The following is a 27,982-nucleotide window of genomic DNA, read 5'->3' on the forward strand; positions in this document are numbered from 1 at the left end:
CACCCACTATCCAACTTTTGGGCATTCATCAAAACATCTCCACTCATTCTCTTGTCTTGTATACCCTAAAACACTCTTCCAAAGTGAGCATTCTTGGCCTGATTCCAGGTCTGGCCAGCTGACAATCTCGTGCGCCGTGTAGATGCAGTCCCTTCGATCAGCTTCCACCCTTGCTCGAGGTTCGTTTCCTTCAAATCAGTCTATGACCGGTCTACGGAAATGTCACTGATATATAACGTATTTTGATATAGGTGTTAGAACCTTCGCTTCTTCCACCCGTGCTTCAGCCGGTTACGAGGACACAATCAAGAACATCCTCATCAGTGAGTTGCGCTTTCACTTTCTGTAGTAGAAATGTCATCTTTCGGCAGTGCCGAGTGCAGGTGAGGTCGAAGCAGATTAGATGGATATTATGAGAACATGGACGAAATCATAAAGGGTGATGGGACGTTGTGACTTATCAAGGTCGCTGGCAGTGAGGAATAAAAGGAATACAGGGAGAGAAAAGGAGAATGACGGTTGAGGGACCTGTCGTCATTCGTCATGCATTGCTGACCTGTGTGTCATAACCATCTCATAGACAAAGACACCAAAGTCCTCGTTCAAGGTTTCACAGGAAAGACAGTGAGTCCAAAGCCTCATTACTACGAAACAGCGTCCAACTGACTTTGTTTATAGGGTACTTTCCACGCTCAACAAGCTATCGACTATGGAACTCGAATGATCGGAGGTACCAACCCAAAGGTAAGTCATGTTTTCTGCTTACTGGTTAAACTCTCCTCCTTTATTTCGAAATCAGTCTCATTGGTAGTCACTTGCTGATAGGAGATTCGTTTATCAAATGTAGAAAGCCGGTCAAACCCATCTTGGTCTCCCAGTATACGGTTCAGTCCGAGACGCAGTCAAAGAAGCTCAACCGGACGCTTCAGTGATCTACGTCCCACCTCCATTCGCCGCCGACGCAATCATCGAAGCTATAGAGAACGAAATCAAATTGATCGTCACTATAACGGAAGGTATCCCTCAAAGAGATCAAATCAGAGTATACAACGCTTTGAAGTCGCAAAGCAAATCTAGGATGATCGGTGGTAATTGTCCAGGTATCATCTCGGAAGGTTGTAAGATGGGTATCATGCCTGGGCATATCTTCAAACAAGGTAAAATCGGTGTGGTATCTAGATCCGGAACGTGAGTTTATTTCGTATACATTGGAGGTCAGATCTCAGATTGCGCGATTTATGCTGAGTCTTAACATGACGGTTCATCTAGTCTTACGTACGAAGCTGTCAAGTGAGTATTGCCGTCCAACATGATTTTTTTTTCCCTGCATGTCGAATCCTCGAATTGGATGTATATCATATATCTACGTCTGACCTTCTGGTGTTACCTCAACACTTCACTAACATCTCATTCACCTACTTTTAGCCAAACCACCTTGGCAGGTCTTGGTCAATCTCTAACCGTGGGAATCGGAGGAGACCCCTTCCCCGGTACTCAGCACATTGACGTCGTCAAGGTTCTCCTCTCCGACCCACGAACAGAGGGTATCGTCCTCATTGGTGAGATCGGTGGATCCATGGAAGAGGAAGCTGCCGAATACTTGGAGAAACACAACAAAACTTCTGCCAACCCCAAACCCGTTGTTGCTTTCATCGCTGGACGAACCGCTCCACCAGGTAGACGAATGGGACATGCTGGAGCGATCATCTCTGGTGGTAAAGGTGCTGCATCAGATAAGGTAGCTGCGTTGGAGAAGGCCGGTGCGATCATTGCCAAGTCACCGGCTCAAATTGGGGATTTGATGTTGAAAGCTATGAAAGATGCTGGTAAGGCTTAAGCTAGAAGAGACGAGATAGTGATTCAGTGAGAGAGATAGGGATAGTTCACATTATATATATGATTATATATTGCCCAGAATTCGTGAAGGTCGGGCGTCGATTTAGATGAAGTAAGAATGATAAATTACTTTTTTATAGCATAGTTGAATGTGGAATTAGGTCATTCATGATACAAGTTATTTTATAGCTATTTGTTCTTGTGATATGCGGATGTTATGTCAATCCTATTACACACTGCCGATTGCATTTCATCGAATAATTAAGATGAATGGTTCAATGGCAACTGATATTTGCTCTCATCTCTCAGGTGATCTCAAGTGTTGCAGCTTTTAGAACGTAATGAACTTTTGAGATGAAGTTTAACATGATATGACATAACATGACATGTTACCCATCTATTTACTTACTTATGTACGTATTTTGACCTTGATCTCAATCCATGAAAAACCAAATGACAAACAACCATAGATACAAATTGGGAGAACACAAAACAAGGGACAGAGGAGTAGTAAAGAACAACTCCCTCTCCAGTCTTATGATGAGAGATCAGCAACGAAGAAACAGACCCGTGTCTATACAACTGAAAAAACACCTATACTTCTAAGTATACATCCCATTCCTTGATTGTCCGTTACTCGATGTGCCCTCCGCACTATTAGCAGTCGTAGGTGTAATAACCAATTCGTCGGCCAATTCGAATCTCTGAGCTATACCCGTATCACCAATCGCCAAGGTACTTAGGAAATGTTCATTCATCGGTGTTTGAGCGGTTTCCGGTTCGCCCATTTCATTGTTCATACCGAGAGTCCTATTGGGTACAGCCATAATACGAGTGGGTTCGTTGTCGTTTCCATATTCTTGCTCTGATTCTTCTTCATGAACTACTTCAGGTACCTCCATCTCGACGTCCCCTTGTTGTTCCTGCTGAGCCACAGCGGTAGTCTGTCTAGCAAGAGCAGAAGATCCGATCATCCCTACGGCTTCGGACTCTTGTTCAGCAGATAGAAGATCATTGACACTTGCTGAACTCGCTCCGCCTAATCCGATATTCGTGGAAGGTTCACCGGAAGGTCCAGAAGGTGATTGTTGAGGTTCGTTCTGAGATGAAGCATTGGGTAATCGAATGGAATGATTGGATGGTTTTCGGGATATGATGGATGCTCTTCGAGAGGCTATTTCCCATGCGTCTTCGGTCTCGACATCTTCTTCGAGATTGGCGAATGTTCGCTGTGCGAAAGAGTAAGTCAGTCCTTCATGTTAACGGATATAGGGTCTTTGGGGAATGATCACTCACACATAATGGACATGAGAATCCCGGGTGGTGTTGTAGGAGCAACGGTCTGATACATTTATAATGGAAGACATGTGAACAGGGGCTATTTGTGATAGATCAGCATACATCAGCTAGGTTGTTCTTTCACTGGCTGTTGCAAAAGAGACAGACGATTAGCTGAACTTACGCAATGAACAAAGATTGACAGACAGTCACACTAAACAAACAGATACAACAATCCGTAACGCTCGCTTTAGCTTTCTTCGACGGAGTACCTTTCTCTTTCGTATCACTCGCACCACCAAGTGCTTTGAGCTGTTTCAAAGCGTTTGTGCTGTAATTGGCACGTCAGCTGAACCTCATTACCCTCATTGATTGACTTGAGTGGTTAGGATATGACACCCACTTGAACTCATTGGCAGCCCTTTGCCACTCCCTACCGATCTCCACTCTGATCTTGACGCATCTGAACATCTCCTCTATACCTCCTTGATAGTCCACACCAAGTTGAAGGATGTCTCCGTCCTGATTTATGAGAAATGTCAGCATCTTTTGCTTGATGTGATCCCAAGACTGAAACCCACATTGAGCATCGTAGGTCTCGAGTCGGTATTGGGACTCGATAATCTAATATGGTTCAAGAACGTTCCAGAGGAAGACGAAGTATCTCTTATATAGAACTATTGATATATCATCAAAGCGAATCAGCATGCTTCCTTAGTGACAGAGTAGGGAGAATTATGAACTCACTTTGCCACCTTCCTCACACCAGATTTCCGCATGACCTCTACTAACGACTTTACTCTTGAACGCTACTCTGCCAGAAGTCAGATCACCCCCTCCACCAGCTATGGTCAGATGAGCACCTGCGCTAGCACCAGCCGAAGCTGAGCCTCTGAAATTTGGACCAATGGTAGCTCCATTGGTGGCAGTGGTACCAGTCGCGCCAGGTTGAGGAAGTTGATTATTGGACTTATCGGTGAATCTACCTATTTTCAATAGCAAGGCAGGTGGTCGACCATTGACGGATGGTCCACCAGCAGATACAGACTGAGCGGCGATAGAAGGTACAACACCAGGAGGAACGGCGATGGGTAGTAATTCCCGTACGACGGGGTCGAAAGCTAGTGACCTTGTTGATTCGAGGTGAGGCACCAATCTTATTCTGTAGGTCTTGGCTGATCCATTGGTGGGACCGGTTGATGCAGTCGCTGTTGATGGTCCGGCTGCTGATGGAGGTTGAGCTCGATTGGAAGATGCGTCTGTGGAGGTTCCGAGGTAAAACCGTGAAAAAGAAGTCAGATCGTTGCCCTGTGCCAACCACTCTGAGAGGAGGGGGAAAGGGTTGTGATGGACATGACGAGGATCAGGCATGGTTGGCAGAGATGATGAGATGATGAGATGATGATACAAGTCTTGAATTAAGTGATAAAACGGATCATGCATTTGAGTAGAAAAGAAAGAAGTGGAGAGAAACGAGAGAAGGAAAAGAAAGACAGAACATGTATATGAATATATATGCAGATTGATCAACGTCGATGACGGTGTCGTACTTCCCTTATATCGAGGTCAAGTCAAGTTCAGGAAATATAAATCATATCAAGACGACAAAAATCTCACGCCGAAGCCGAATGATCAAAGATGAGTCAACCACTCACCTGGATTGTTACCATTACCATTTGTATTCGTATTCGTACTTATATTCAATCCCCCACCACTCAACGGTGTACTGATACTTCTCGTGACGCTACCGCCCGTGTTAATGGCAGTATGCGTGTTGGTATTTTCTCTTGACATTCCTGCGGTAGAACCCTCTCGAGAACTTGCATTACGACTCCTATCCCTATCTAGCGAAGGCGATGCGGGAGGTTGACTGGGTGTGGAAGACGTGTTGAGCGTATTGGCTCTACCTCTTGTCCGCATAAAACCAAGAAATGAATGACGTGGGGAAGCTGGGGATGCCGCACTTCCTATAGGCGGAGTAGCGAGGGGTGTACCGGTAGGGGTGCAATTGTTGTTCGGTAGAGGGATATGAGTGGGTCGGGTTGTGGCTGATGAAGATGTTGGTCGAGACATTCTGAGCGTAGTGGGATCAATACTTAATATAGGATAAGGTAAGAATGTCGCAGGTCGATTATGACGGGAAGTCAATGTGGATGATGAAGCTCGACTTGGAGCTTGTTGAGATCTGATCCTGCGCCGTAAGGAGATTGGAATAGAGGTATGAGATCTACCACCTATTATAGTATAATTCTGAACACTTGAACGTATTCTTTCAGGCGGCGAAGATGATTGTGATATGGAATGGGGTACGACGTCGCTCGATGTCCGCTCACATTCACGTATACGAGTTGATGTATTTGGCTGAAAATGGTACGAATGGTATGTCAGCATTGTATTCGATTGATTCTATTATCCTAGAACGAGAGGCGATAATGATATATGGAGAGAAAAGAGAGGAGATGTTTAGACAAGTAGAATACCGGCTGACAGATATACACAAGGCTTTTATTGATCTGTGTGCTATCTCTATTTCTATACCTGGCGTATGGTCCTTGAGACTACAAGGCCAATGCGATTGGACGCCATAGGCGTAGTGCCTTGGATCAAGCGGTGAGTGAAGGATGGTGATGATGACGAAGATTGTGATGATGGAGAGGTATGTGTGTCACAGGGTAGTAGTAGTAAGGGTCAAAGGGTACTTTCAAAGGATGCATGAATACATCAAAGTGGGGAAGTGGTGATTCGAGCAGAAGGAGATCTCGAAAAATCCAATCCATATACACAAGAGAACAAGAAGAGTAGAAGGCATCGGATGGTATGAACAGATATGAAGCAAGAGATGCTGATACTCACAATCTGCACAAATCTCAGTGTTGGAAGACGTTCACTATCATCGATCAGGGCTGTCTGATCTTTGCGTCTTGCGTCCAGAGGCTGATGAGCGTATGTATGTGTATAGCAAGGACCAAGACGTGGAGGATAGTTTGTTCGGATCAAGATGGAGGACTCTTCCTTTCTTTCTGTATGAGCTGATGGCACGGATCTTCTGATGTGTCTCTCTGTATTCGATATCAAGGTTTCGCTACGATGATATCACCTCGCAATTCGAAGCTGCGTTGGAGATGGCAATGGTAACAGTAATGGGTGAAACGTGAGCTACCTCTTTATGAGTAAGAGTATATCGAGTATCCACGATTACGTCTGACGTCTTACTTTCCCTTATTCATATCTGGGCTCTGCTATTACTCCACATCTTTGACATCCGTATCTCCGGATCGCATCGTGAATTATTTACCGCCTCAGAGCATCACAAGATAATTACAACATGCATAGAAAGAATACAGAATGTATTCACATGATATACGTAGGAATGCAAAGACAAGAGACGATACAATGACAAGTGTGATATGGGAATCATCGCATCTCGATCTCTTCAATCTCCTCTTCTTCCTCTTCCTGAGACGACACTATCGTTCCTGATATTGTTTGATTACCGTTCTCATGATCGTTCTGAATATTCATCATTTCCTCTTCATCATTCAACGCTCGTTCCTCTACCCTCTTGCTAGCCAGTTGTTGTCTTTTCTTCTTACTCGGTCTATTCCGCTTGCTGGTTTTGGTCTTCTTGGCACTGACACTTTGGTCATTCGGTTGAGCTACTGATTTCCTCTTCGAGGTGGGTCGAGGGGATATATGGAGATCTATCTGTATCGTTGACTAGGACGATTAAGATGATCGACATTAGTCTAATGTATATTCCAAGTAATTCTGCATGGGTTCATAAATATATGACCTCATCTATCGATCCTAGCGATACTTATGCAGAGGACGCACACGGCGCACATGTGAAGAGCACGGTGAGAACTCACTTTGATACGAATCTTTCGCTCCGGCTTATCCTCCTCTAGAGCTCCAACATCTTTCAACCATTCCATTCCTTCTTCCGCTTCGGCGTCATCCTCCTTTTCACTGATCTTCGAAGTTGACGGTGGAATCTCATCAATACATTCTACTGAACCAGTTTTGATCTCATACCACATTCCTTTCTCTCCTGTGGGATAAGGTAAGAGATCTAGCAATGCATGGAGAAGGAGTAATGCTTGAGGGATGGCTGCCCCGATAGCGTGTAATCGGATAGATGTATAGCTAGTATGTGGTGATGCACGTCAGCTAGGTTCACTATCAAGAGATATTTGCGAGTCTGACAGAAGCTGTGTACGAGCTTGATAGTAGTGGATAGTCGTTGCGGATCCAACATAGAGCAAAGAAGAATAATGGTAGATCTCTTTTTACAGATTGATGATATGATGATACACTCACCCTTCATCGACGACTAGACTCCTGCATCTACCCATCAACATGCCCAAGCCCGTTTTCCTCGTGACGAACACCACCTCTCTTCCAAATCCATCTTTCGTACTATCGGTTCTTGTCTTCGATACACCTTGTAATGTCTTCAACGGCAATGTTGGGGTTGAGGATGATTTACTTTTTGAGATGGGTGGTAGAGGTGGAGGGTATTGACGTTTGTTCGTTGATATTGCGGTTGAAGGATGGGGAGCGGATGGTTTACGAGAAGGACCCGCTTCGGAAGGGGTGGACAGAATCATGGCACGTCAATGTGACTGAACAATGCATGTTAAGTGAAATGTACCAGGTGTACAAATATCATCAACAAATCTTCATCCACTTGTCTTGGATCTGTTCAACCGGCAATGACCTCCTCTTTGACTAAGGTATATGTACATGTGAAATTGCACAGACCACGTGACATGCCGACCACAACTCTGTAGCTCAGAGGATAGGGCGCAAGGCTCATAAGTTGATCTTTAAACAAAGAAACGAAGAGGGAAACCACCATACAAGTGGATTCGTAACCTTGAGGTCGCTGGATCGAAACTAGCCAGAGTTAAGAAAGTAGTTTTTTTTTCTCTTCTTAGCGCATGACCTGGCCGGTGATCGGCCGGACCGCTCTCGGAGTAAATTGCTGCTCAGCAAATGATGCAAGCTAAGTTGAAATGGTTTGCAACTCGGCACGAGGCATCGCATGAATCGATGCAGTCCCGACACAAAAGCAAGACCAATTGATTGTGCAATCCAGACCTTGGAATCACGTGCAGTAGCAGTCACACGTAAAATAACAGTTTACGCAACCTTCCTACCAAGGAAGGATACCCTCTCCATGACATGTCTGCTTGATGTCCCCCACATTTGTCTGGTAGCAGGTAGTAGCAGATCATGAGGTAAAAGTGAGATGCTCGATTGGTAGATTGGTAGATTGGTAGGTAGATTGGTAGATTGGTAGATTGGTAGATTGAAATTGTTGCAAGCAGTCTTATGCTCGTGATTCTGTGATCTGTGATGATTCAGGGTCAGCCGTGGAATGGTGTATGCATGTACTCAAAGTAGTGTGTAGTGTGGGGAGATCGGTAAAATTCCCGACCGTACTGGTTTTTTTGAACAAGCGATTGATTTGGTTTTTTTTGGAAATATAATTTCCCTTTTACCTGACTGACCGTGCCCTGACCACCTCTCACTTCGACATCTCACACCTTCACTATCCTTTCCTTCATCACCGTCACTGTCACTGTCACTATCACTTATCTATCAGCAGCATCGTCAGTACACATTGCAGATACTGTGAGTGCAAGAACGGAGGTGAAGGGCGATGGCTAGCGCTCAGATGACGACTGTCAAGTGCTGACTCATAACACCATATTTTCCAGCTCACTCATCTTCCCCCCTTCCCTTCCCTTACCAAGCTGTGTATGACCATACACCATGGCCGTACCCACACCACCCACGCCAGCTTCCACGTCCACCTCTTCGACATTCGACCATCAATGGCGTTCACCACCTCCTCAGGAAACTCCCTTGGCAGAGGTATGTCCTATTCATTTCCCCAAAAAGTCCGAAATCGTGATAATCCGCACGTCCCCGAGCTATTCCTATTCCTATTCCTATCCTCCTATTGTTCACAAGAATCAATGCTGATGATTGTGTGTATGTATGTGTGAACTTGCTTTCTATTGTCGTGTACCATCTGTCTATGTGTGCAAACACAACGTTCTCTCCCCTTCGACATACCATTGCATAATACCACACCGCTTTTCTGGAAATTTCAATCGTTCTTCCTTTCAACGATAAATCTGAATCCCAACTTTTTTTCTCTTTCCCAATTTTTTTTCCCTCCTTCTATCGAACTGTGAACATTTACCAATACAGCCGGCTTCTCTTCCTGGGACAGGATTGCTACTGTCGCCTAAGTCAGCTTCCAATCACACCAGCGACAACAACGCCAATCTTTCAATGGGCAAAAACGACCTTCTACATCCTTCTTTCTTACCTCCTTGCGAACACGGTAAAGATGACGGCGACATGCATGCTCATGCTTTCGGTGAGTCTGCTCTTTCTCCAGACGCGAAACGAAAGTCGAACTTGCACTGATATAAATGGTTATCATGTAGATCTCCTTTCATTATCAGGGAATGCACCTTCCAAAAATTCAGTGAATCCTTCAAGCTCCAGACCTGCCATGCCACCTTCCAAATCCACTTCCAACGCTATTCCTTCTTCTGTCCCTGCTCACACCACCTCGTTCTTGTCTGCTTCGAGACCACCGACGGCCAATGTCAATGGTACCAGTAATGGGCATAACAGCGTGGAGAAGAAAGAGAATGGTAATAATCCGCCTAAAGCACGTAGGATGAGTAGCTCGACAACGGGTGTACTGGGAAGGGGAAAGTTGGGACTGACGGGACCGTCTGGAGAAGGAAGTTTGGGATTGGGAGGGATGGGTAAAGACATGTGAGTTTGGGTGTAGATCTCTGCTTTCAACCAATTCCATGATGTGTTTGCAGGACTGTTCATCGCAGTTAATATCGGGACCGTTGTCGGATGTCTATCCCCTTGACGAGTTGTTACTGATCCATTACGCTGCATTGCATAGAAGGAGTTCATCATACAACAATTCAACGCCTATTCCCAATCGTCGCCCTACCATAAGTGGATCTCCCGTCCCACAATTGTTCGATTTTACCAAGACCGACCGACGCCCCTCTGCACCCGCACTATCTCACCGTACAGCATCTGCTGTACCAGCTTCGTTGCCTGCTCGCAGTAACATCCCTCGTCCGGTCCATCCCGAAGACGAGGATATCGAACTTGATATGGAATTTGACGGTGACGAAGATGATGATGGGGAGATCAAGCCCGGCAGTGATAGGAGTGGAAGTGCGGATATAGAAATGGACGAAGATGATGAGGGAGAAATATCGAAACTCGCTTTGGGGACCGGTAGTGGTGGTGTGAAAGGTAGGAGGAAGGGTATGGTGTTCAAGTGTGAAACTTGTAAGAAGGTGAGTGAAGCTTATCCATTACATACAGTGGTGACTTGGTACTGAACTGTGCGTTCCCAGGAATACCGTCATCCAAGTTGTCTGGTCAAGCATCGATGGGAACATTCGCCTCACTGGAAAGAACCGACAGCTTTGAGTATGAGCAAACATCAACAGGTACAGATGCTTGAGGTGAGTCACTTCTCACTGATTAAGCACTGTGCTCATAGACAAAAACGAATTTGTAGGCGGCTGCCATTCTGGCTCATCTCGATCCAACGATTAACCCTGGTCGATCATTGCCAAACGATAAATCGCTCTGGCCTGCTATCTTGGAGGGCAAGGCGGCCGGACGACCGAGATCTTCATCACGAGCTATGCGAGATCCATCGATACTGCGCTCACCACCCAGTTCAGTCATCGCACCTCTCACACCTTCGTCGTTGCGTGAGCCTATGAGTCTGGGTACTTTGGCCGAAAGACCTAATGGTAAAGAGAGGAAATCATCTCCTGGTTCAGATTCCACGACTTCGTCGATGGGAGCTGGTGAACCGTATATACCGGCCATTCAGAACGGTAGTGGTTTAGGAATAAGGAACAGCTACTCTAATGGGGTTGGGGTTGGTTCACCGCGTACGAGTCGACCCATGGGAATCGCTCCAACGAATGGCCGTAAACATTCTTCATCCATATCCTCTGCCCACGGAGTCGCTATGCCCGGTACACCCCATTCGATAGGTTCTCTTCCTGATATGTCAGGACTACACTTCCATTCTGCGTCTGTCGGTGCCGGTGGTGGTACGCCCACCTCGTTGGGTATGTCGCCTATACCGAATCGATTCAAGGTTGGGCTAGTGGGAGGGGGTATGTTTGGAAATGTTCACACGGCTGTACCATCCAGTTCGGTTCGTTCCGGCGCAGCGGACCTTCCGGAAGATGAAGAGGATGAAGAAGAAGACTGGTCGAAAGTCAGAGGTAAATCAAGTTCGGTCGAAGCTGATCCATCGAGAAGCACGAGGAATGGCGGTACGGGATCACCGGCTGAGGGGGAGGAGGGGTGGAACGGTATGGCGATGGAAATGGAATTGTAGGTTAGGAGCTGGGCATGAATTGTTAACGTTGTTCTAAATTATCATTTCTATTTGGGTTTTTTCCTTTAACACTTTCGATGTGTCCCATTTGGGTTTGTCGCATCATGTCTGTAAGATCCTTCGAATTAAACGAGACCACAACGGTTCCACTTGAGCCGGACCCAACATAAATGTACCTCATACTGTCAATGTAAAGGATAAACCTCGTTCCCTCGGCGCATTCGTTCTTGTCTATTCTTCTTGCCGTATGGGACCCGCCGAGCAAAAAGTGGCAGGGACAGCGCAACGCCAGGTCACGAGCTACGCTTTTCGACGTTGTCCCGTTGTTTTCGCTGATTATCCATTTGTGTTTTGCTGTTCACTTTGATTGCTGCGATCGGTTGATTCTCGCCTGTGTTGAATGTCTTTCTTCTCTTTCCGGTAAGGTTTTTTTTTTCCTCTCTTCATACATAGGAGGGGGAGTACGCCAAGACCGAGTCTGCAAACATGCAAGGTGACAGTGGTATCTCTCATTGTCATTTCGTTTTATCCGGTCGAGTCGGTTACTGGAGGGGACTTTGGCAGTGTTTTCCCTTCGCCTCTTCTTTCTCTCTTTGCTCACATATCGAATTCACTCTTCTTCTACCTCTTCTCTCTCTCTCTCTCTCCCTCTTAACTCGCAGAAATGTTTCCGAGTGAGAGGAGAGCAGCGGCAGAGGGTATACAGAACAAAGTGATACTGGCATACGTGAGTGCACACCTCGTATCCAGGTCTGCCGCCGATGCCTTCGTTCTGTTCGATTCCTGTGCTGCCATGCCCCTCTTCGCTCCCTACTGTCTCCTTCTTCTCTTATATATAGAATATAGAGCGAGCAGAGGGAAGTGTGAACAGACAACAGAGCGAGTGTAGAAAAGAGAGTAGTTGGGTAGAGACACAGGACAGTATGAAAAATACGCATATGCTTATTGCTCTTACTCCTTCGACTCTTGTCTCTGCCGCAATATCATCAAAGCGGAAAGCACACGGGAGACAATCGAAACGCGTGCAGCGTGAGTGAACCTGGCTGTGTCCGGTCGCCATCACACTCCGTCTCGTCCCCCCGTTGCCTACCGTTGCTTACATACTGTACCTCCGCTGCTTCGTGATTCTGCTATGAATGGTTCGTGCTCCCTCTTTTTCTTCGAATAGATATTTATTCCAAGATAGCGAGCAGACAATGAAACGAGAGCACAGAGCTTAGTGAAGCGAGAAAAACAATACCAAGCCATAGGACCTGTGTCTAGTGCAATCAGTAAGGTATCGAACATAGCATAATGTACATAAAGATCTAGAATAGGTACAGTAAACAACATAACACATAGTAGATAGAATAGATAATAGACAATGAGCATAGAATAGAGTAACGAGAAGAGGGTGTCCCGTCGAGTCCTGTAGACCTGTGGTGTGGCGGCGGGTGGTGAGTCGTGTGGTGAGGAGTCGCCTGCTGTGAACGTAAGCAAGATCAGTCTCCCGCTGGTCTCGTAGGGATGGTGTACGATTTGTTTGAAGTTGGTGCGCATTTGCCACTCTACACTGGTGGGAATATCATCGCCATTCGCTCTGCGTTTGCCGACTCGGTGTCCCCTGGTCTTTGCTCCTACGCATTTCTCATTGCTGGTTGCTCCTACTACTTGGATCTTTGTCTCTGCTGTAGTATCATCAAAGCCGAGAGCACACCGGAGACAATCGACAAGCGTGTGAAGCGTGACTGGAGTCGCATCCACAGCTCGCCTCGTCTCGACGCGCTTACATGCTGTACCTCTGCTGCTCTGTCGTTCTGCTATGAATGGTTTGTGCTCGTTGCTTCGTGTCTTTGAATGTATATATTCATTTGAATGAGTTGTGCTCGTTGCTTTTTGTCTTTGAATACATATCTATTTCAATGGTTCCTTCCTGTCGATTCTTGTCTTTAAATACATATTTTTATCATGGTTTCTTCCCTTCGCTTCTTGTCTTTCAATATATATCTATTTTAAACTAGCAAGCAGAGAATGAGAACGAGGAAGAGCATAGAGTATAGCGAGAAAGATTGAAATGTGTAGTAAGAAAACCGATATCAAGCCATACACGATCATATACTGTAGTTTAATGCATTATCTCAGCTATCTACATACAACGTCTTGCAAGGTATCTAATATAGCATATGAAATGTGTAGATTTAGTATAGCGTATGAAATGTGTAGATCTAGTATAGCATGTTAAATGTATAGATCTAGCTGCAGATATACAGTGTATGATATAACAGATAGTAGATATTATACAGTAGATATAGATATAGAATAGTATTTTGTAAGGAGGATAGTATAGATATAGTATAGACTAGAATAGTATACCATAGAATAGTATAGAATGGGGTGTCCCTTTTGACCCTGTAGACCGCAGCTGGCACCTCACGCGTCAATCAACAGATGTCTTTGCATGCATCCCGGGAATGCCTTGGGCTGCCATATGCTACATTCAAACACATGTGCCATGCATGTTATATGCATATCTCATCAGTCGGACTCTTTTTGCGTCGATATAGTGGCAAATCCTTTCGGTGCTGAACCGCCACTGAGCAAGCGCGGATACCAAATAACCGTACATCACCGACCACCTCAGGTTGCGCGAGTCAACATTGGATATACTACTGCATTTATCGGTTTGAGCACTCACACTCTTGTTCAATAGTTGGAGCTGAGCTCTGTATCTCATTGTCGGTGTGCCTTTAGGTATGACCCAAGATGCTGTTTTAGGTTGACACTCGTATGGGAGATGATACTGGTCAGGCCTTCGGGTCTGCTATAATTCTCAGGCAAGAGAGATGCAAAGGAAGGTTTGGCATCAAGTAATGGTCGTACAATACAGTGAGCGTCTGGCCATGCTTCCTATGTGCGCTCACGAAGATCAGATGGAGGTAGGGTGTCGATATGCTTTAGGAACGCGAGTATAGGGCGCACAATATAGATGGTCGTACAGCTTGAAATCCAACCAGACCGAACTATCTGATCTGCAGAAAGTATTCAGACGAGAACTGTGACGTAAACCTGGGATCACCAATCTCTATTGGCCTCCTCATAGCCTCCCTAAGCTCATAGTCAAACCGCTGCATCGGCTGGGGTGAAGTCGCCATGACCCATAATTCCGTTCTTCCACCGTCCCTCTCCGATCTTGAGCGAATCCTCTCGCCTACAGGCTGGAAGCTTGTCTTGACCATCCTGAATTTGCGACTTTGAGGAGGCTAAGTCCTTCGAACTCGATCACCTGTTCTGATGATCTTGCTCGAGGCGCAAAGTACTACTGTATTCAGCAAGACTCGACAATCCCGTGCCTTTGAAGACAGAAGCGACAGGCCTTTCATCGCCCTTCCTCAACCAGCGGGGTTGTCCTCTTGGCATCGCTCAATAAGCCGACACGATCGGTCGAGTCTATGGGGACTACAAGCTGTGTTGTGTCAAGTGACCTCTCCCTTGACAGACGCATCAAAGTGAGACTCGATGTACCTGAGTCATGCAGGTGATCATAATCTCCTCTTACCCTCAGAGGTGCACACCAGTGACAAACATGTAATCACGTTGAGCACTCGAACCCATTTTCACCCTGTCATCTACAATTGTGACCCCTGCCTCTTCCCTTATAGATTCTCGTAGTACAGAAAGGTCAAAGAAACGATGCCGGACAATTTTCGAGGTCAGATCCTGATGCCTGTTAAATTCGCACGCTCGAAATCAACTTGCTGACTTGCTGCCATTTTTCTTTTTTGAGGTGGTATCTGGGTACAGTGTGTTGAATATATGTATATAATGCCTATGAGGAGAAGTCGAGAGAGGAAGTACATACGATACTGTACTTATGTAGAACCCTAGTCGTCCCCCACAGAGCCACCTTGAGTCACGTTTGATTTCGCGAGCCTAGCAGCACTCCTTCGTGAAAAACACATAATTGGGAACCCGGGGCGACAATGTCAAGCAATCAGTGGTTTCAAACGAGTGTTACCGCACATATCAGAATCTGAATATATGTCACAGTTTCGCATTGTGATGAACTGTATTATATGACGAAAAAAGTTTGGGCCATTTTGAAGCTGCCACAACGTGCATTTCATGACTATAGCCAAACATGTACATGAATATCTTTCTCAGTTCACTTTCTAGCCTTCTGAAAATCGAGGAAGATGTTCTTAGCATCCCATTCTACAGAAAAAAAAACGAAAGATAGATGCATACAGGATCTTCCTTCGAACTCCAACCTTGAGTTTTCTTAACAATCTCCTGTCTTCTGAACAATCCTTCTACACAATTATTGATGATCATTGGGGCCTCTCCTGCCAGATCTGTTGTAGCCCCTCAAAAGCCTGGTCATTTGAAGTAGAACGGTGTGGGAGTAAGGCATACTGCCTTTTGACCCAGGCCCAGCAGTATTTGATAGAATTGAGGTCGGGAGAATAGGCGGGGGTGATTGATGAATCTAAATCCATTTCAAAGTGCCGCTGCCGCTGCCTCCTTCTTGTGTACAGTACGCCCATCCTCAAGGATGTAGGGGGTACCCCACTGGCTCCATTGACCTCTCAACTTCTTCCACATCTCCTTCAGCGGTCCTTCTGTGACTTGTGTACGATAGATGTAGGCGGTGACCCCTCCATGTTGACCGGTACTCTCACTGGTATCAGACCTAATTAACTCAGATCTCCCATTCAACCAAATCGCTCCCCATATCATCACTCCCGAGCCCTGTCCTGACACTGTGGTATTGGTACGTCCTCGATCCCACTTCTCTCCTTCCTCTGTCCAAACCCATTCTCTTGTGGTATAATTCAGCTTGATTTGTGTCTCGTCTACGTAGATAACTCGCCGCCAATCAAAGCCATTGTATTCTAACGACCAATTGTATCTCTTAAGGAGTGTGTCTTTTGATGTATATGGCTCTTCAGGTGCTAGGTTCCATATCATATGAGTCCTCTTTATCGATTCCCGCATTGTTCTATCAGAAACATTGATGTCGATCTCCTGAAGTGCTGATGTCGCATTCTTGATTGATAGCTTCTTGTCCTTCTTCACAAGGTGCTTGTGTCAAGACGGCAATGGTCAATCAGGACGTTCAGTTGCCTAGATAGCCGGCGGAAATTCCGAGCTGTTAAAATTCCCAATTGTTCCCTTTTGTGGTTCAATGGTTACGACCGGCTACGCCAACCATTGTGACAGCTTGATAGCTCTATCATCGAGTACATTCAGCTTTCTAGGCAGACCTGAGCGAGTCGCTTCATATGCTATTTCACCTCGAATTTTTGTGGATATCCAAGGAAGCCCCATCTCAAGATGATATGTGTGCAGTTTGAGAATCATAAATGCAGAGATGCATGAGAAAAAACGGGAAGGAGCGGTCATGTGAGTTGTGAACAGGGAGTGCGGCGCTTGTGGCAGACCCAAGTGGCCCATACTTTTTTTCGTCTCATAATACCATACAGAATCGTCAGTTCAGTGTGAAGCAGTTCTTTTTAATGGATAGTATAGGCCCGGCCAGCGGGCCACGAATACATGCATGTTTCGAGCGATCTTTTGAGACGAGCGGTGGTCTTTTCAATAGATTGTATACAAACACTACTATGAACTATCTCCGTATCTCTTGTATGTTAAATATATTCAAATCAATACTTCCATAATGTTCGAATCTCTCTACTTAGGTGATACTGTATCCTCGAAATTCGTCGTCAGCTGCACTATATCTTCAGGTGGCATTCCTAAGAGCAACAAAGCAGCTGTCATCCTCTCGATGGTGGAGTGAGCATCCTGGAGCTCCTGTCTCAATGCAGCAATTTCGTTAGGTGTCGGAGCAGATACTTCGAAAGGTCCAGAACTGAAAGTGGACGGAATTACAGTCAGTCCGATGACAGATTGGGTATCCACAGGATCATCGAGGTACGCAGGATCGTGGAGGTACGTGTCTTGATTGAAGCAGAAATCATCCAACATTGAGACTGGGTGATCATTATATTCGTATGGATCATGCGAGAGTGGTAAAGAAATTTGATTGTCGTTCGACCGACCAGCATGGTGAGTATCAACGGGGATCGGAATTACACTGATGCCTGAATGATACGGCTTGCAATTACGGTGCGTCTGGTGAATTGAGCACTTTTGCTTGACATATACCAGCCCGTTCCTCTCGCAATATATCAAAGGGCCTTTGGAAATACCTGTACGACCCTTCATGATATGATTTGGGAACCTTGAAAGTGGAAAAGCAGGTGATATTAGCATATTGATCCATCGAGACGTGAACCAAATCGTTGTGATGAAACCTCAGGACTCACTTGGTATAGTATTGATGCCCCGTCCTCCTACCAACATCATCTACTACCGGTATCAACCCTAGATATTCAACTTCCTCTACCGTCAACTTCCTACAGCACAGTGTTGTGTCCTGACTCATCCAATGCTCTTTCGCCTTTAATCTCCCGTCACCGACGATAGGCTCATCCTCGATAAATCGTAGCATGACAAGCATTTGTTCATTTTGCACGAGCGGTACGGACTGAGTGTCACCCTCAGCATGTGTTCGAGGGCGAGGAGACGAGTGAGTAGCGTGGGGAATTCGGACGGTTGGCAATGTTTCGGTAGCTGTCGAAGTGTCCTTGGTATTGGAGGGCAGGGATAGTGAGTAAGATTGGGGGAGAACGTCAATTGAAGATAACGTTGGCTGGTTATCAGGGTCGGGGTTGATCGAAGGAATCGGCAAGGGTAAAAGAGTATCGAGCCAAGAGAAGTCTAGCAGATTAGACGAAGATTCATCGGTTTTCTCTCTGGAGTGAGACAGTGCTTGGGACTGGTAGGTATCCATATCGAGAGCTGAATGAAATGGAATATAATACTGTGCTGAGAAAACAGTGAGCTGACGTTACATCATCCTGTGATCATAGTCTAGGTAAACCCACTGTGTTGCTCGGATATCTGAAAGGAGTTTGTGATTAGTGGACGTTGAGAGAGAATAAGGTTTTCCCAACTTCAAGCTAGCAAGAGTGGTAGAAGAGACGTTATGGATAATGAGTCGTATTGAAAGAATGTGTTCAAGTTGAGAGAATCACAGCTTCACATGAGAACACCACCCGTTTATCACACTGTCAAACCACTCAGATATTGTCAGTTGATACCGCTATCACGGGGCTTCACTAGCATGGACATGAAACAGTTTCGATCTTGGCCTCGTAGAAGCCACGAGTCATGTATGAGCTCGGAGGACGGCCCGGACGATGGCGATGAGCTGACATGAGATGGAAACAAGACCGCTTTTTACTGCATCGAACTTGGATTTTCCAAGTTAAGGTTGTGCCACAAATGACCCTCTGCCTTGTGCCTACGATCCTTCATGTCCCAGTTCCCAGCTCGATGGCGTAGCCGCATTCTATCCCTTCCTACTTGCAATGGGGCCAACAAAACCGGTGCGTGGTAACTCTACTCCGATACAGGAGACCATACATCTTGGTATTCTCAGAGTGAGATAAGATCGTTATGCCCCGAAAAGGCACATCTCTCAAAACGCATGGAAACCACCGAGGCCAATTCGATCGGCTTACGCTGTCAAAGGCACGTACCTGGAGCTTATGTCTCCTGGATACGTTGATTTGACTTACTTGACATATCCCGTGATTCCTTTACCACATGTCATATGAATATACACAACTAGGTCCTTTGTCCTGGCCAGTCACTGCACTGTCCACTGACGCACTGATGGGTATTTTAGCTCAGGTACTGTGTATGTTGCTGATCTGTGTGAAAAGTCGAGGTAATTATGATATACGAAGTAATGAGAAGTTGTGTTCGCTTCTTCAAAATTTGCACATCTCTGCTAACTCCTGTACCATCATAGTATCGGACTTTAGCTGGACTGCACTAGCTCTAGTCAAGATTTACAGTGGTCATCGTATTCCCTTATAAAAGGCGTCTCAAAGATAGGCTCATCCCAGACCACGTTCAACCTGACTGTAAGGCTGCAACGCATCATCGAGCGACGTGAAGTGGGGATGTACTATGCCATTTTTGATGATGGTATGACGTGTAATGGGAAGATTCTATGGAGTTGGGACCAGCATAATCTGATAGAACCCATTTCGCCGCTGGCCAACCTAAAAGGCTCAAAAATTGTGGTTTCGGAGTGGTACGACCAAATGGAACTCTGAAGGCTCGCCGGTAAGGAGCAACACTGGTCCGCTTTCTCGTGCGTGGCCTCGGTTTATTTTTCGTATACGGGGGAAGCTTTATTGCTCCCACCCAAAACAATTGGCTGCAAAACGATTGTTGTATGACCGACTCCAACTCGATCACATGGTAGCTATCCCACTAACACCCATGTCACCCAAGTCGAACTACACCGCGACTTTCCGCACATACAGCACACCTCGTCATGAATCTTGAGATCTCAACAGAAAAACAGTGAATGCTTGGGGTACCTCTGATCTCATCCCAGGGTGAACCATCATCGTCCAGAAGATTCTACTCAGACTTCCGAAAGTCTCAATACTACTAATGTATCATACATCAACCTGTCACAGGGGGGTCCAGGAGGCAAGATTCTTGGACCATATACAGCGGAAATCCGGAAATAAACAGGACAATGGTTCGCCTGCTCTTTCAGAAATTAGCGGTCATTTCTTTACTACTTCATCATCCCTGCGAAGCATGAGTGGTATGCTCATTGAAGCTTTCCGTATCAGGATAAGGGGTTTTGGCCAAGCAGGTGCTCCCCCCGTGTGAAATGGAGCTCGGTGATCCCGACAAAAATTCCGATCTTGTTGGTGGTGGTTTGGTAAGATTCAAAAAAGGTTTACAAGTCGATGTAAATCGGTTCTGCATCACTATCCTTCAGCTGGTGGGAGACCAGGCGGTCAGACCTCTTCCACACAGACTTATTCCCTCAAGCATGAGCCGGCTGTATTCTTTGACAGGACAAAGTAGAAAAAAGGACTCTACTACAATGGGTGGGTACCAGGAGGAGAGAACCAATCACTCGCAGACTTGTTGTAAGAGGATGAGTTCAAGCCTGAAAAGTCTTGTTGAGCGGGAGCAAGTCCGAAGAACATGTCGGTTCCACATGCCACCTCGGGTACTACTCGATGCCGTGGGACATGAGGTATCGCGAGCTAAATCACAGGACTGACAGAAGAATATTATAGCTCACAACCATTTCACCCTTAACTCAATGCCCAAATGAATTAGTTTGGAAAGCAGCTGTTATTTACCCTCTTCTTATACAATACATCACAATTATCTACTCTTTCTATGAGAAGCACAAAGAGTTCCTGTACCCGGTATCGCCAATCGAGTACATCTGATACCGGATGAATCCACCTTGCTACATGTACGGGGCTCTTTGCCTAATCTTCTGCACCACTAATCAGGAAAATATACAGAATCATGAGTATGCGCCTCAACTAACTTTGCGATATCACGATACTCACGTCAACGTAGCATTTGGCGCTACACCACCTTCTGTCCCTAGAAGTTCTCCTCCCTCTACACCCTTCACAACAACCATATCGTGGTGACCCGGGCGGTTGTCTGCTGGTTTGGGGAAGCGACCCGGTCGAAGCACGTGTACGAGCCATCTAAAATTGGTGTCAGCTTGCCTAGATCGGATCTGAGCTCACTCACCTTGATGTAGCGGTAGTCTAAGGGAAAGAGCTTCAATCTAATGGTGATGGGGTTGATATATTACCAATTAGTGGTTTGTAAGCAAGGCAGGGATCTGTAAGCGCAAGACCTCGCAGGTATCGACTCACTGGTTGATCTCTTTTTTTCGCGGTGTTAATCTTGTTGCTCGAGCCGGAGGACTCGTCGAGTAAAGGTCTGTTGTCAGTAGAGGTTGATATAGCAAGAGACCAAGAGCAACGATAGGTGACTGATTTCTGGTTTTGATCTCAATCATAGCAGTGCACATGCACATGCACACACACACGAGATGACGGTGTTAAAGGACCCCCTTTGGAGTTTTAGAACATTCCTGTATGAATTCATGGTGTCCAAAGGATACCACCACGCGAGCGATGTATAACAGATGATCAGCATCTTTTGTTCCGAAGAGGTGATGCTATGCGGCGGCTTATTGAAGATATATCAGAATGCATCTCGTTGCGACGGTCAGGAGTCAAACATCTCTGCCCATCGAATATCTTGGTGATGATCTTTTTTTTTTGCGATAAAATTGAGTGCCGTACTTCTGCTTCGTGAACACCTTATACACTTGCAATGTCATGCTGTATGTGTGACTGCGCAGTTAAGCACTTTTTTTACTCCGGAAACACGGAACCTGTCATAGGTAGGCAATATGAAGATACATCGACATTCCACTAATGCTTCGAGCAAGTACATATAATGGTACACTCCCCTCCTCCACGCTCCTCGAAATCCTTCGTACAAACTTCGGCGCATGTACATTGACACGTTGTAGGGCACTCACCCCGCACACAGTCACACTTCACACCTTTCATCCCATCATATCTCTCTGCAGTAATCCGACCCTTCCAGCTTTTACCCACGACATTCTCAGCCACCTTAACAAGAGCGGAAGTTGTCACCTCTGTAAGACGCTTGTGGCTGTATATCTGTTGATCGATTTGGATGGCTGGATCGTAGGTGAAGTGTGGAGTAGACAGTCCCGCTATGAACGTTTGAGCATGCCTGACTCGCTCGGCAGCTAGTTGAGATATGGCAGGATCGACCAGTGGTCCAGCGATGATGCACAGGAAAAGCGATGGGAGAGACTTGACATCTACAGCTTTATGTGAGGAGTCCAAAAACAGCTGTTTAGAAATCGTATTTTGGGTGAGCAAAGGGTTTGGGAGCTTGATAAGATCGATAATGGTGGTGGCTGGCCAGAAGCATGAGACCAAAGTGATGTTGTTGGACCTGCAAATTGATTCGACATCGTACCATGAAGACATTGACCTTGCCGCTCGATCGATAGAGGTGATCCAAACCAAGCAATCGGACACTTTTCCCAGCTCCCTCATCACTCTGACATTACTTCTACCGATCGAAATGTTATCGAGAGCTATCGAACCTTGAGCATGAGGGGCAACCAGATGGAGGAAGGCAGATTGATGCTGGAGGGAGGCAGTGAAAGCACAGGATGGTGACTTTACACCTTGAGAGACCCTCACAAGGGTAAGGAACCTCGGAATCCAATGTTGTTTCTGAAACGAGTTTGTGCTTTGGTGTAGAGCACTCAAATTGGGAAGATTATCCAAAAGTCTGTCCATCATAAGGTGTACCCCTCTATAGAACCTGAACTCCGTTGACATGATCTTCCTAACCTCCATAAAAGGTGTAAGAGAAGTGAGGAGCTCGTCTTGTAGAAGGTGATACCGTAGGAGATCTTGAGAGCATAAGTTTTCATCACTTTCGGACCATACTTCATCGTCCCCATCTCCCATTGACCACCCAACTTCGACTAAACCCTGAAATTGTATCTGACTGTCCAGCTTCATCAATACTTTCAACTCTTCATGGTGAATCGTGAGGCGAGTTATGTTGGTGCAGGTGATGATGTCTCCGGCGTCGACCTTGTACAGACCATCGGTCAGATCATGTATCATGAGTCGATGGTGGAAGGGAAGCGTAACATTTGTGGCATTCTCGACAAGAAGGATGATTTCCCCAACATTATGAAAATCAGGTGAGATGACAGGTGGTGGACGACTGAGGGAGGTTAGGATTTGGCGGGCGAGAGAGACGCTGAGCTGCTCTTTGTTGCTGGATGCGACAACACGAGCGATGATGAACCATCTCCTGATGAGCGGGAGAAGGTCATGCTGAGGGGTAGGAAGGGGAGGAGGAATTGACGTATTGAGGTATATCCTGGGTGAGGCGGCCAGTCGAGAGCGTATGGAAGAGGACAGCTGCCCATGCGATTGGAAAGGTGGTTGATGAGATGATGTAGTATCAGATTCTAATTCCACCATATAACCGATCTCAATCGATTCTTTTCCTTCGACGGTTGAGACGTTCAACTTGATGGAATTCAGTATCTGGTCGAGCGAATAGCAGGGTAGTGATACCATCCATACACCGTCGGATTTGTTGAGCAGTAAGGCCTTTCCGTCGTAAGTCAGGTGTATCGAAGACGGTAAAGAGTGTAAAATTCGATAGAAAATGAGTTTTGAATGTTTAGAATTCTTGACGAGACGGTGGTAGGTGGTGCGGCCCAATTCGAATCGTTGATAGAGGCCAAGTTTGAGGCTCTGACGGATGTCGAGTGCCGATAATATTCCAGCACATCTGCCGGAGAGAGCCAGCCACCTTGAACTCTGTTCAGGTGAAGGTGGTGGGGGAGAGACGAAGGTTCTATAGGAGGGCCAATGACGGAGGTGAATATGCCACCAAGGTAGGGTATCGCCGAGAGAGAGGTCGTGGACGTCGAAGGGTGGGCCGAAGGAAGCAACCAAGTGGATATAGATGTCGCTCTTGGATTCGGTTGTATAGACAGTGACGATATTGGGAAGTTGTGCAATTTGTTGTAGAGTTTCACCGGGACAAGGAATATCGGTGATTAGAAAGTTCATACTTCCCGGTAAAGCGATGGCGTCGACTGGAGTGACATGTTTGATCCGGCTGTGGTACATTGGAAGGTATGACTTGATCACCGTGTAGATGCTAGAAGGGTCTAACGTGAGTTAGCTTGGGTTTCCAGCATCAGTAACTTACCTTGATACTCCATCTTGCACTATCCATGTGTGGTGGTGTTCTGCGGTCGTGAAGTAAGTGGAAGCGAAAAAATTGGCTATTTGAATATTGTATGCACTCAATCTACTATTCGAAACATGCAATTGACTTGCTGTGAAGAATAAGCATCGAACTCGCTATTGAAAACTTTTATTCATAAGTGCATACACGGCTGATTGTCACAGCTTACATGGGTGAATGGGGCGGGAAGTACAGGTACCAATTAGCTCGATAGCTCGATAGCTCGATAGCTCGATAGCTCGATAGCTCGATAGCTCGATGGCTCGATGGCTCGATAGCTCGATAGTTGCGCACTGTGCTACTCAAGTTGAGATCAAGCCCTTAGCTATACTGTACCTTGCTTCGGCTAAAGGAAGGCCTCCGGCGCGTCAGCTCGATAGCTCGAGAGCTCGACAACTCGATAGCTCGACAGCTCGATAGCTCGACAGCTCGATAGCTCAAAAGCTCGTTGGCTTGAAGGCTTCGTGGCTACTTGACATGCTGACTTCTAGAGTGCTTTAGCAGCGAGCTAGCTCAGCTGTACAGTATTTTCATGGAACATGCATATGATATATATAAGAGGAACTTGACAAACCGACGGGGGAGTCTGATCAGTCTAACCCAAGTCCCATTCCATTCCTACTCCTTCATAATACTCCAATATTGATAAATCACTCGAATTGGTCCAGAACTCGTCATGCCACCCAAAGGTACAAAGAAGAAGAACGATGATGATTCTGAAGTTTCAAGTGGGTATTTTCAACCTTTCTTTTTCGTCTTTGGCACTGCCTCATCGTTCCAAACCTCTGTAGAGAACGAGAAGCTGATTGTCTTTGCTACGATAGCCTCCGATCGTATCCGTCTTGCCCTCCAAAAGAAGCAACAAAATGTCGGGCTTTCGGTCGGTACCTCCACTAAATCAAAGAAAACCAAAAAAAACCCCTGATCCCGATCACCCCGATGTCAAGTTTGGTCAGCCGGACGGAGAATCTCCTCGTGCCTCAATGGGCCCTTCAGTCGAGGAGATGGAGATTGCCAAAGAGGTGAACGATTTGATGGCGTGAGTGCTGCCACTTTCTCATTACAGATATGACTCATACACTGATACCCATTCTCATGCAGTGCCTATGACGATCTCGAAACGCACGTCAACGCTGCTATCTCGCTTATGCCCCTTTTCGAAGGGCGAGGCAGATATTTTCATGGGATCCAAGATCAATCTATGAGGTTCTGGAAACAATACAATAATGTCTTGTTTTCCCAAGCCGATGGAACCGTACCCGAAACCACATTGGCTCGTCATTTTCAAAGGTACAACGGTAGGTATAAACCTTGGATGGAGAATTTGGTCAACGATGACGAAAAGTAGTATTTATACTTGAATTTTCTACTTCTTTCATTTATTCTTGAGCGATCAATCATGCATGTATCTCAAATTCTTTCTGATCGTTCTCGAGCGTCTATCTTACCTTTTACTTTTTTTTTATATATTCATGCGCCACATGTGGAGTTTCATCATAAATTTCAATATATTTCATCAAACTCATGTGGAGAATTTACCGAGAGATAAATCTGGTACGAGTGAGACCTTGCAATGAATACAGTACATCGAAGTGACAATGAGTCGAGACCTGTTCAATGTTTGACCGCCAAGACTTCGATATCCACTGACTGAAACTATCGTATAAGAGCAAACTGTATGTACAGTACAGAACGTACGTTCATCGACTGCCACACGTACTGAGGCTTTCATCCCGTCACTATACAATAGCAAGCTTTCGAGGTGGCTTAGTGGTAGTAGCGAATAGGTGTGTGAGAGATGTGAGATCTGGTCCTATGCGATGCATCAAGCGGTTTGACACTAGTGAACCAACAAGTGGTAATCACCTAGGATGCTCATACGATAGGATCTCCCTAGGATAATCGTATTATTTATGGTTAATGACTGGTCGTTGGGTATCACCCCCTTGCTTAGCTTCCTCCAGTAACGCTGGGGCATCTTTCCAGTTTTGCGGGCGCATCTACTCGTAGTGTTACTGTTATCCACTGGGGTATACAATATCATCTACCTGGTATGACAAAATCGAAACGAATACGGTGTTGACCTAGATTACAATACATGTATGTACCTGAGTTTGTGTGACTGACTACCTGGCACTCTGATAGTATCTGCCTGGCATTGCGTTCTCAGTAGTATCTCTACACGTCAAAAGCATTTCGGTCATGTCAAGGTGTTCCCAATGACTGAAGAGTAGGTAGTAGAAGATGACCAGTGGAAAGCGAGTCAAAGATGCCTGCAACAGGATCAATGGCAATGATCACCACCAGCAACCAACAGGTTGACCGTGGAGGTTTCTCCGATTGTCCACCTGTGCAGCACAATGTACTTTGTGTATTGTCCACAGGCTGCATTGGCATGCACGAACCTGCTGGCAAGGTTCCCTCAGATGCACGCTTTCCTGGACACGTTTCGTATTCAATGTACTTCCAGTGCAAGGCGACAAAAGGTGAAAGCGAGAGCAGGAGTGGTCTGATACAAACGTGGCGTACAGTGAGGTTTTCAGCTGTGACACCAAAGGTCACCTCATTCATCTCATACAGGACGCTCAAAGATGCATGGAACGGCCGGTCTGATAGAGTCATATGCGCGCTATATGATGCACCTTTCGTATTGACCCTGCGTGCATTTGAAGGTATAGAAGGATGATATGATAGATTCGACTGGGTAGGCGTTATATATGTCTTGCAGACTGGTAGCTTGTAGAATGTGGATTGATCATACTGGCCGACGCGCCCACCGCACTGTTGCCGCAAAGACTGACCATCGACACGACAACACCCCAAGCACTCATCCATGCATGCGATGTCGAGCTGTATGCATGGATAGACCCCGGATGAGACCCTGACCTATGCATATGGGGCGTCGAAGGGATGTTGCATCGTCTTGCTACCCCAGGTCTACAGGGTCCAAAGTGACACCCACTCTATTCTATTCTATTCTCTATTCTATTCTATTATCTACTCTGTTCTATCTACTCCATATATTATCTGCTAGCTCTGTTCTATCTACCCTATTCTATCTACTCTATAAATCATCTGCTACGTACGGTATCTACTGTTTGTTGTCTACATATGCTATTCATCATTTGCTACATCTACCTTCTATACTGTAGGATAGTATGCCTGACTAAACTCTATTAATTGTCTTTCTGACAGTACCTTGTATGTACTGTTTAGCTACATCTTTTCGCTACGCCAAAATTTGGTGACACTCTCTTCTACGCTTGCTCTTCTGTCGCTTTTTTTTGCGTTGACTCAATATAGAAAAAGAGAAGAGTGAGGAAGGAGATCGAAGAGAACAAGAATTAGCGAAAGGGAGTATGGCATCAGATACGGAGAACACGACATCGCCGCTGAGTGCACCAAGAAGGTTGACATCTGCAACAGCATAGCAAAATTCATGCCCTAATATCGTCTCTGTCGCTTTCTTTTCCCCAGTATCAGATTGATGCAAAGAGAACGAAGCAAAGGACGTAGCGACACTGAGAGGCAGCGCCAAGTACCGGGAAAAGAAAAGCAGCCACAGCACCGCGATATACGTTGGACACGCTCTTCACTTGGTGAAGAATCGAGCTGGCATACAAGACAAACAGATGTGGTGGCTCAATTGTATGATGCGATACACATCTTCACCCGTCTCGTCTTTTTCCAACCGAAGGCATGTGCGGA

General features: G+C 45.9%; 8 protein-coding genes across 8 annotated transcripts; 3 read left to right on the forward strand and 5 right to left on the reverse strand.

Moving 5' to 3' along the window:
- Nucleotides 1–142: 142 nt before the first annotated feature.
- Nucleotides 143–1,837, forward strand: I203_104944 (uncharacterized protein; the record flags this gene model as incomplete). Its single annotated transcript, XM_065517653.1, has 7 exons — nucleotides 143–179; nucleotides 252–323; nucleotides 581–624; nucleotides 679–744; nucleotides 848–1,188; nucleotides 1,270–1,290; nucleotides 1,426–1,837. 7 exons carry the CDS (start codon nucleotides 143–145, stop codon nucleotides 1,835–1,837), a joined length of 993 nt encoding a protein of 330 aa, XP_065374471.1.
- Nucleotides 1,838–2,438: 601 nt separating this feature from the next.
- I203_104945 (uncharacterized protein) lies at nucleotides 2,439–5,505 on the reverse strand (the record flags this gene model as incomplete). The annotated part of the gene is made up of 7 exons (XM_019143473.2): nucleotides 2,439–3,065; nucleotides 3,133–3,214; nucleotides 3,299–3,445; nucleotides 3,518–3,636; nucleotides 3,696–3,791; nucleotides 3,862–4,373; nucleotides 4,770–5,505. The coding sequence occupies 7 exons, from the start codon at nucleotides 5,503–5,505 to the stop codon at nucleotides 2,439–2,441; spliced, it is 2,319 nt and encodes a 772-aa protein (XP_019006522.2).
- Nucleotides 5,506–6,528: 1,023 nt separating this feature from the next.
- I203_104946 (uncharacterized protein) lies at nucleotides 6,529–7,724 on the reverse strand (the record flags this gene model as incomplete). The annotated part of the gene is made up of 3 exons (XM_019143472.1): nucleotides 6,529–6,831; nucleotides 6,984–7,260; nucleotides 7,435–7,724. The coding sequence occupies 3 exons, from the start codon at nucleotides 7,722–7,724 to the stop codon at nucleotides 6,529–6,531; spliced, it is 870 nt and encodes a 289-aa protein (XP_019006521.1).
- Nucleotides 7,725–8,895: 1,171 nt separating this feature from the next.
- I203_104947 (uncharacterized protein) lies at nucleotides 8,896–11,542 on the forward strand (the record flags this gene model as incomplete). Its single annotated transcript, XM_065517654.1, has 6 exons — nucleotides 8,896–8,997; nucleotides 9,340–9,511; nucleotides 9,582–9,921; nucleotides 10,064–10,472; nucleotides 10,533–10,643; nucleotides 10,700–11,542. 6 exons carry the CDS (start codon nucleotides 8,896–8,898, stop codon nucleotides 11,540–11,542), a joined length of 1,977 nt encoding a protein of 658 aa, XP_065374472.1.
- Nucleotides 11,543–17,212: 5,670 nt separating this feature from the next.
- I203_104948 (uncharacterized protein) lies at nucleotides 17,213–17,509 on the reverse strand (the record flags this gene model as incomplete). Its single annotated transcript, XM_065517655.1, has 1 exon — nucleotides 17,213–17,509. The coding sequence occupies one exon, from the start codon at nucleotides 17,507–17,509 to the stop codon at nucleotides 17,213–17,215; it is 297 nt and encodes a 98-aa protein (XP_065374473.1).
- Nucleotides 17,510–17,846: 337 nt separating this feature from the next.
- Nucleotides 17,847–18,377, reverse strand: I203_104949 (uncharacterized protein; the record flags this gene model as incomplete). Its single annotated transcript, XM_019143470.2, has 1 exon — nucleotides 17,847–18,377. The coding sequence occupies one exon, from the start codon at nucleotides 18,375–18,377 to the stop codon at nucleotides 17,847–17,849; it is 531 nt and encodes a 176-aa protein (XP_019006519.2).
- Nucleotides 18,378–20,797: 2,420 nt separating this feature from the next.
- On the reverse strand, nucleotides 20,798–24,153 carry I203_104950 (uncharacterized protein; the record flags this gene model as incomplete). The annotated part of the gene is made up of 4 exons (XM_019143469.1): nucleotides 20,798–20,915; nucleotides 20,992–21,138; nucleotides 21,185–21,201; nucleotides 22,069–24,153. 4 exons carry the CDS (start codon nucleotides 24,151–24,153, stop codon nucleotides 20,798–20,800), a joined length of 2,367 nt encoding a protein of 788 aa, XP_019006518.1.
- A 987-nt stretch (nucleotides 24,154–25,140) lies between these two features.
- On the forward strand, nucleotides 25,141–25,622 carry I203_104951 (uncharacterized protein; the record flags this gene model as incomplete). Its single annotated transcript, XM_019143468.1, has 2 exons — nucleotides 25,141–25,313; nucleotides 25,376–25,622. The coding sequence occupies 2 exons, from the start codon at nucleotides 25,141–25,143 to the stop codon at nucleotides 25,620–25,622; spliced, it is 420 nt and encodes a 139-aa protein (XP_019006517.1).
- Nucleotides 25,623–27,982: the final 2,360 nt, after the last annotated feature.

The sequence above is a fragment of the Kwoniella mangroviensis genome (genome assembly GCF_000507465.2).
Source record: "Kwoniella mangroviensis CBS 8507 chromosome 1 map unlocalized Ctg01, whole genome shotgun sequence".
In the NCBI taxonomy this organism is placed as follows: Eukaryota; Fungi; Basidiomycota; class Tremellomycetes; order Tremellales; family Cryptococcaceae; genus Kwoniella; species Kwoniella mangrovensis.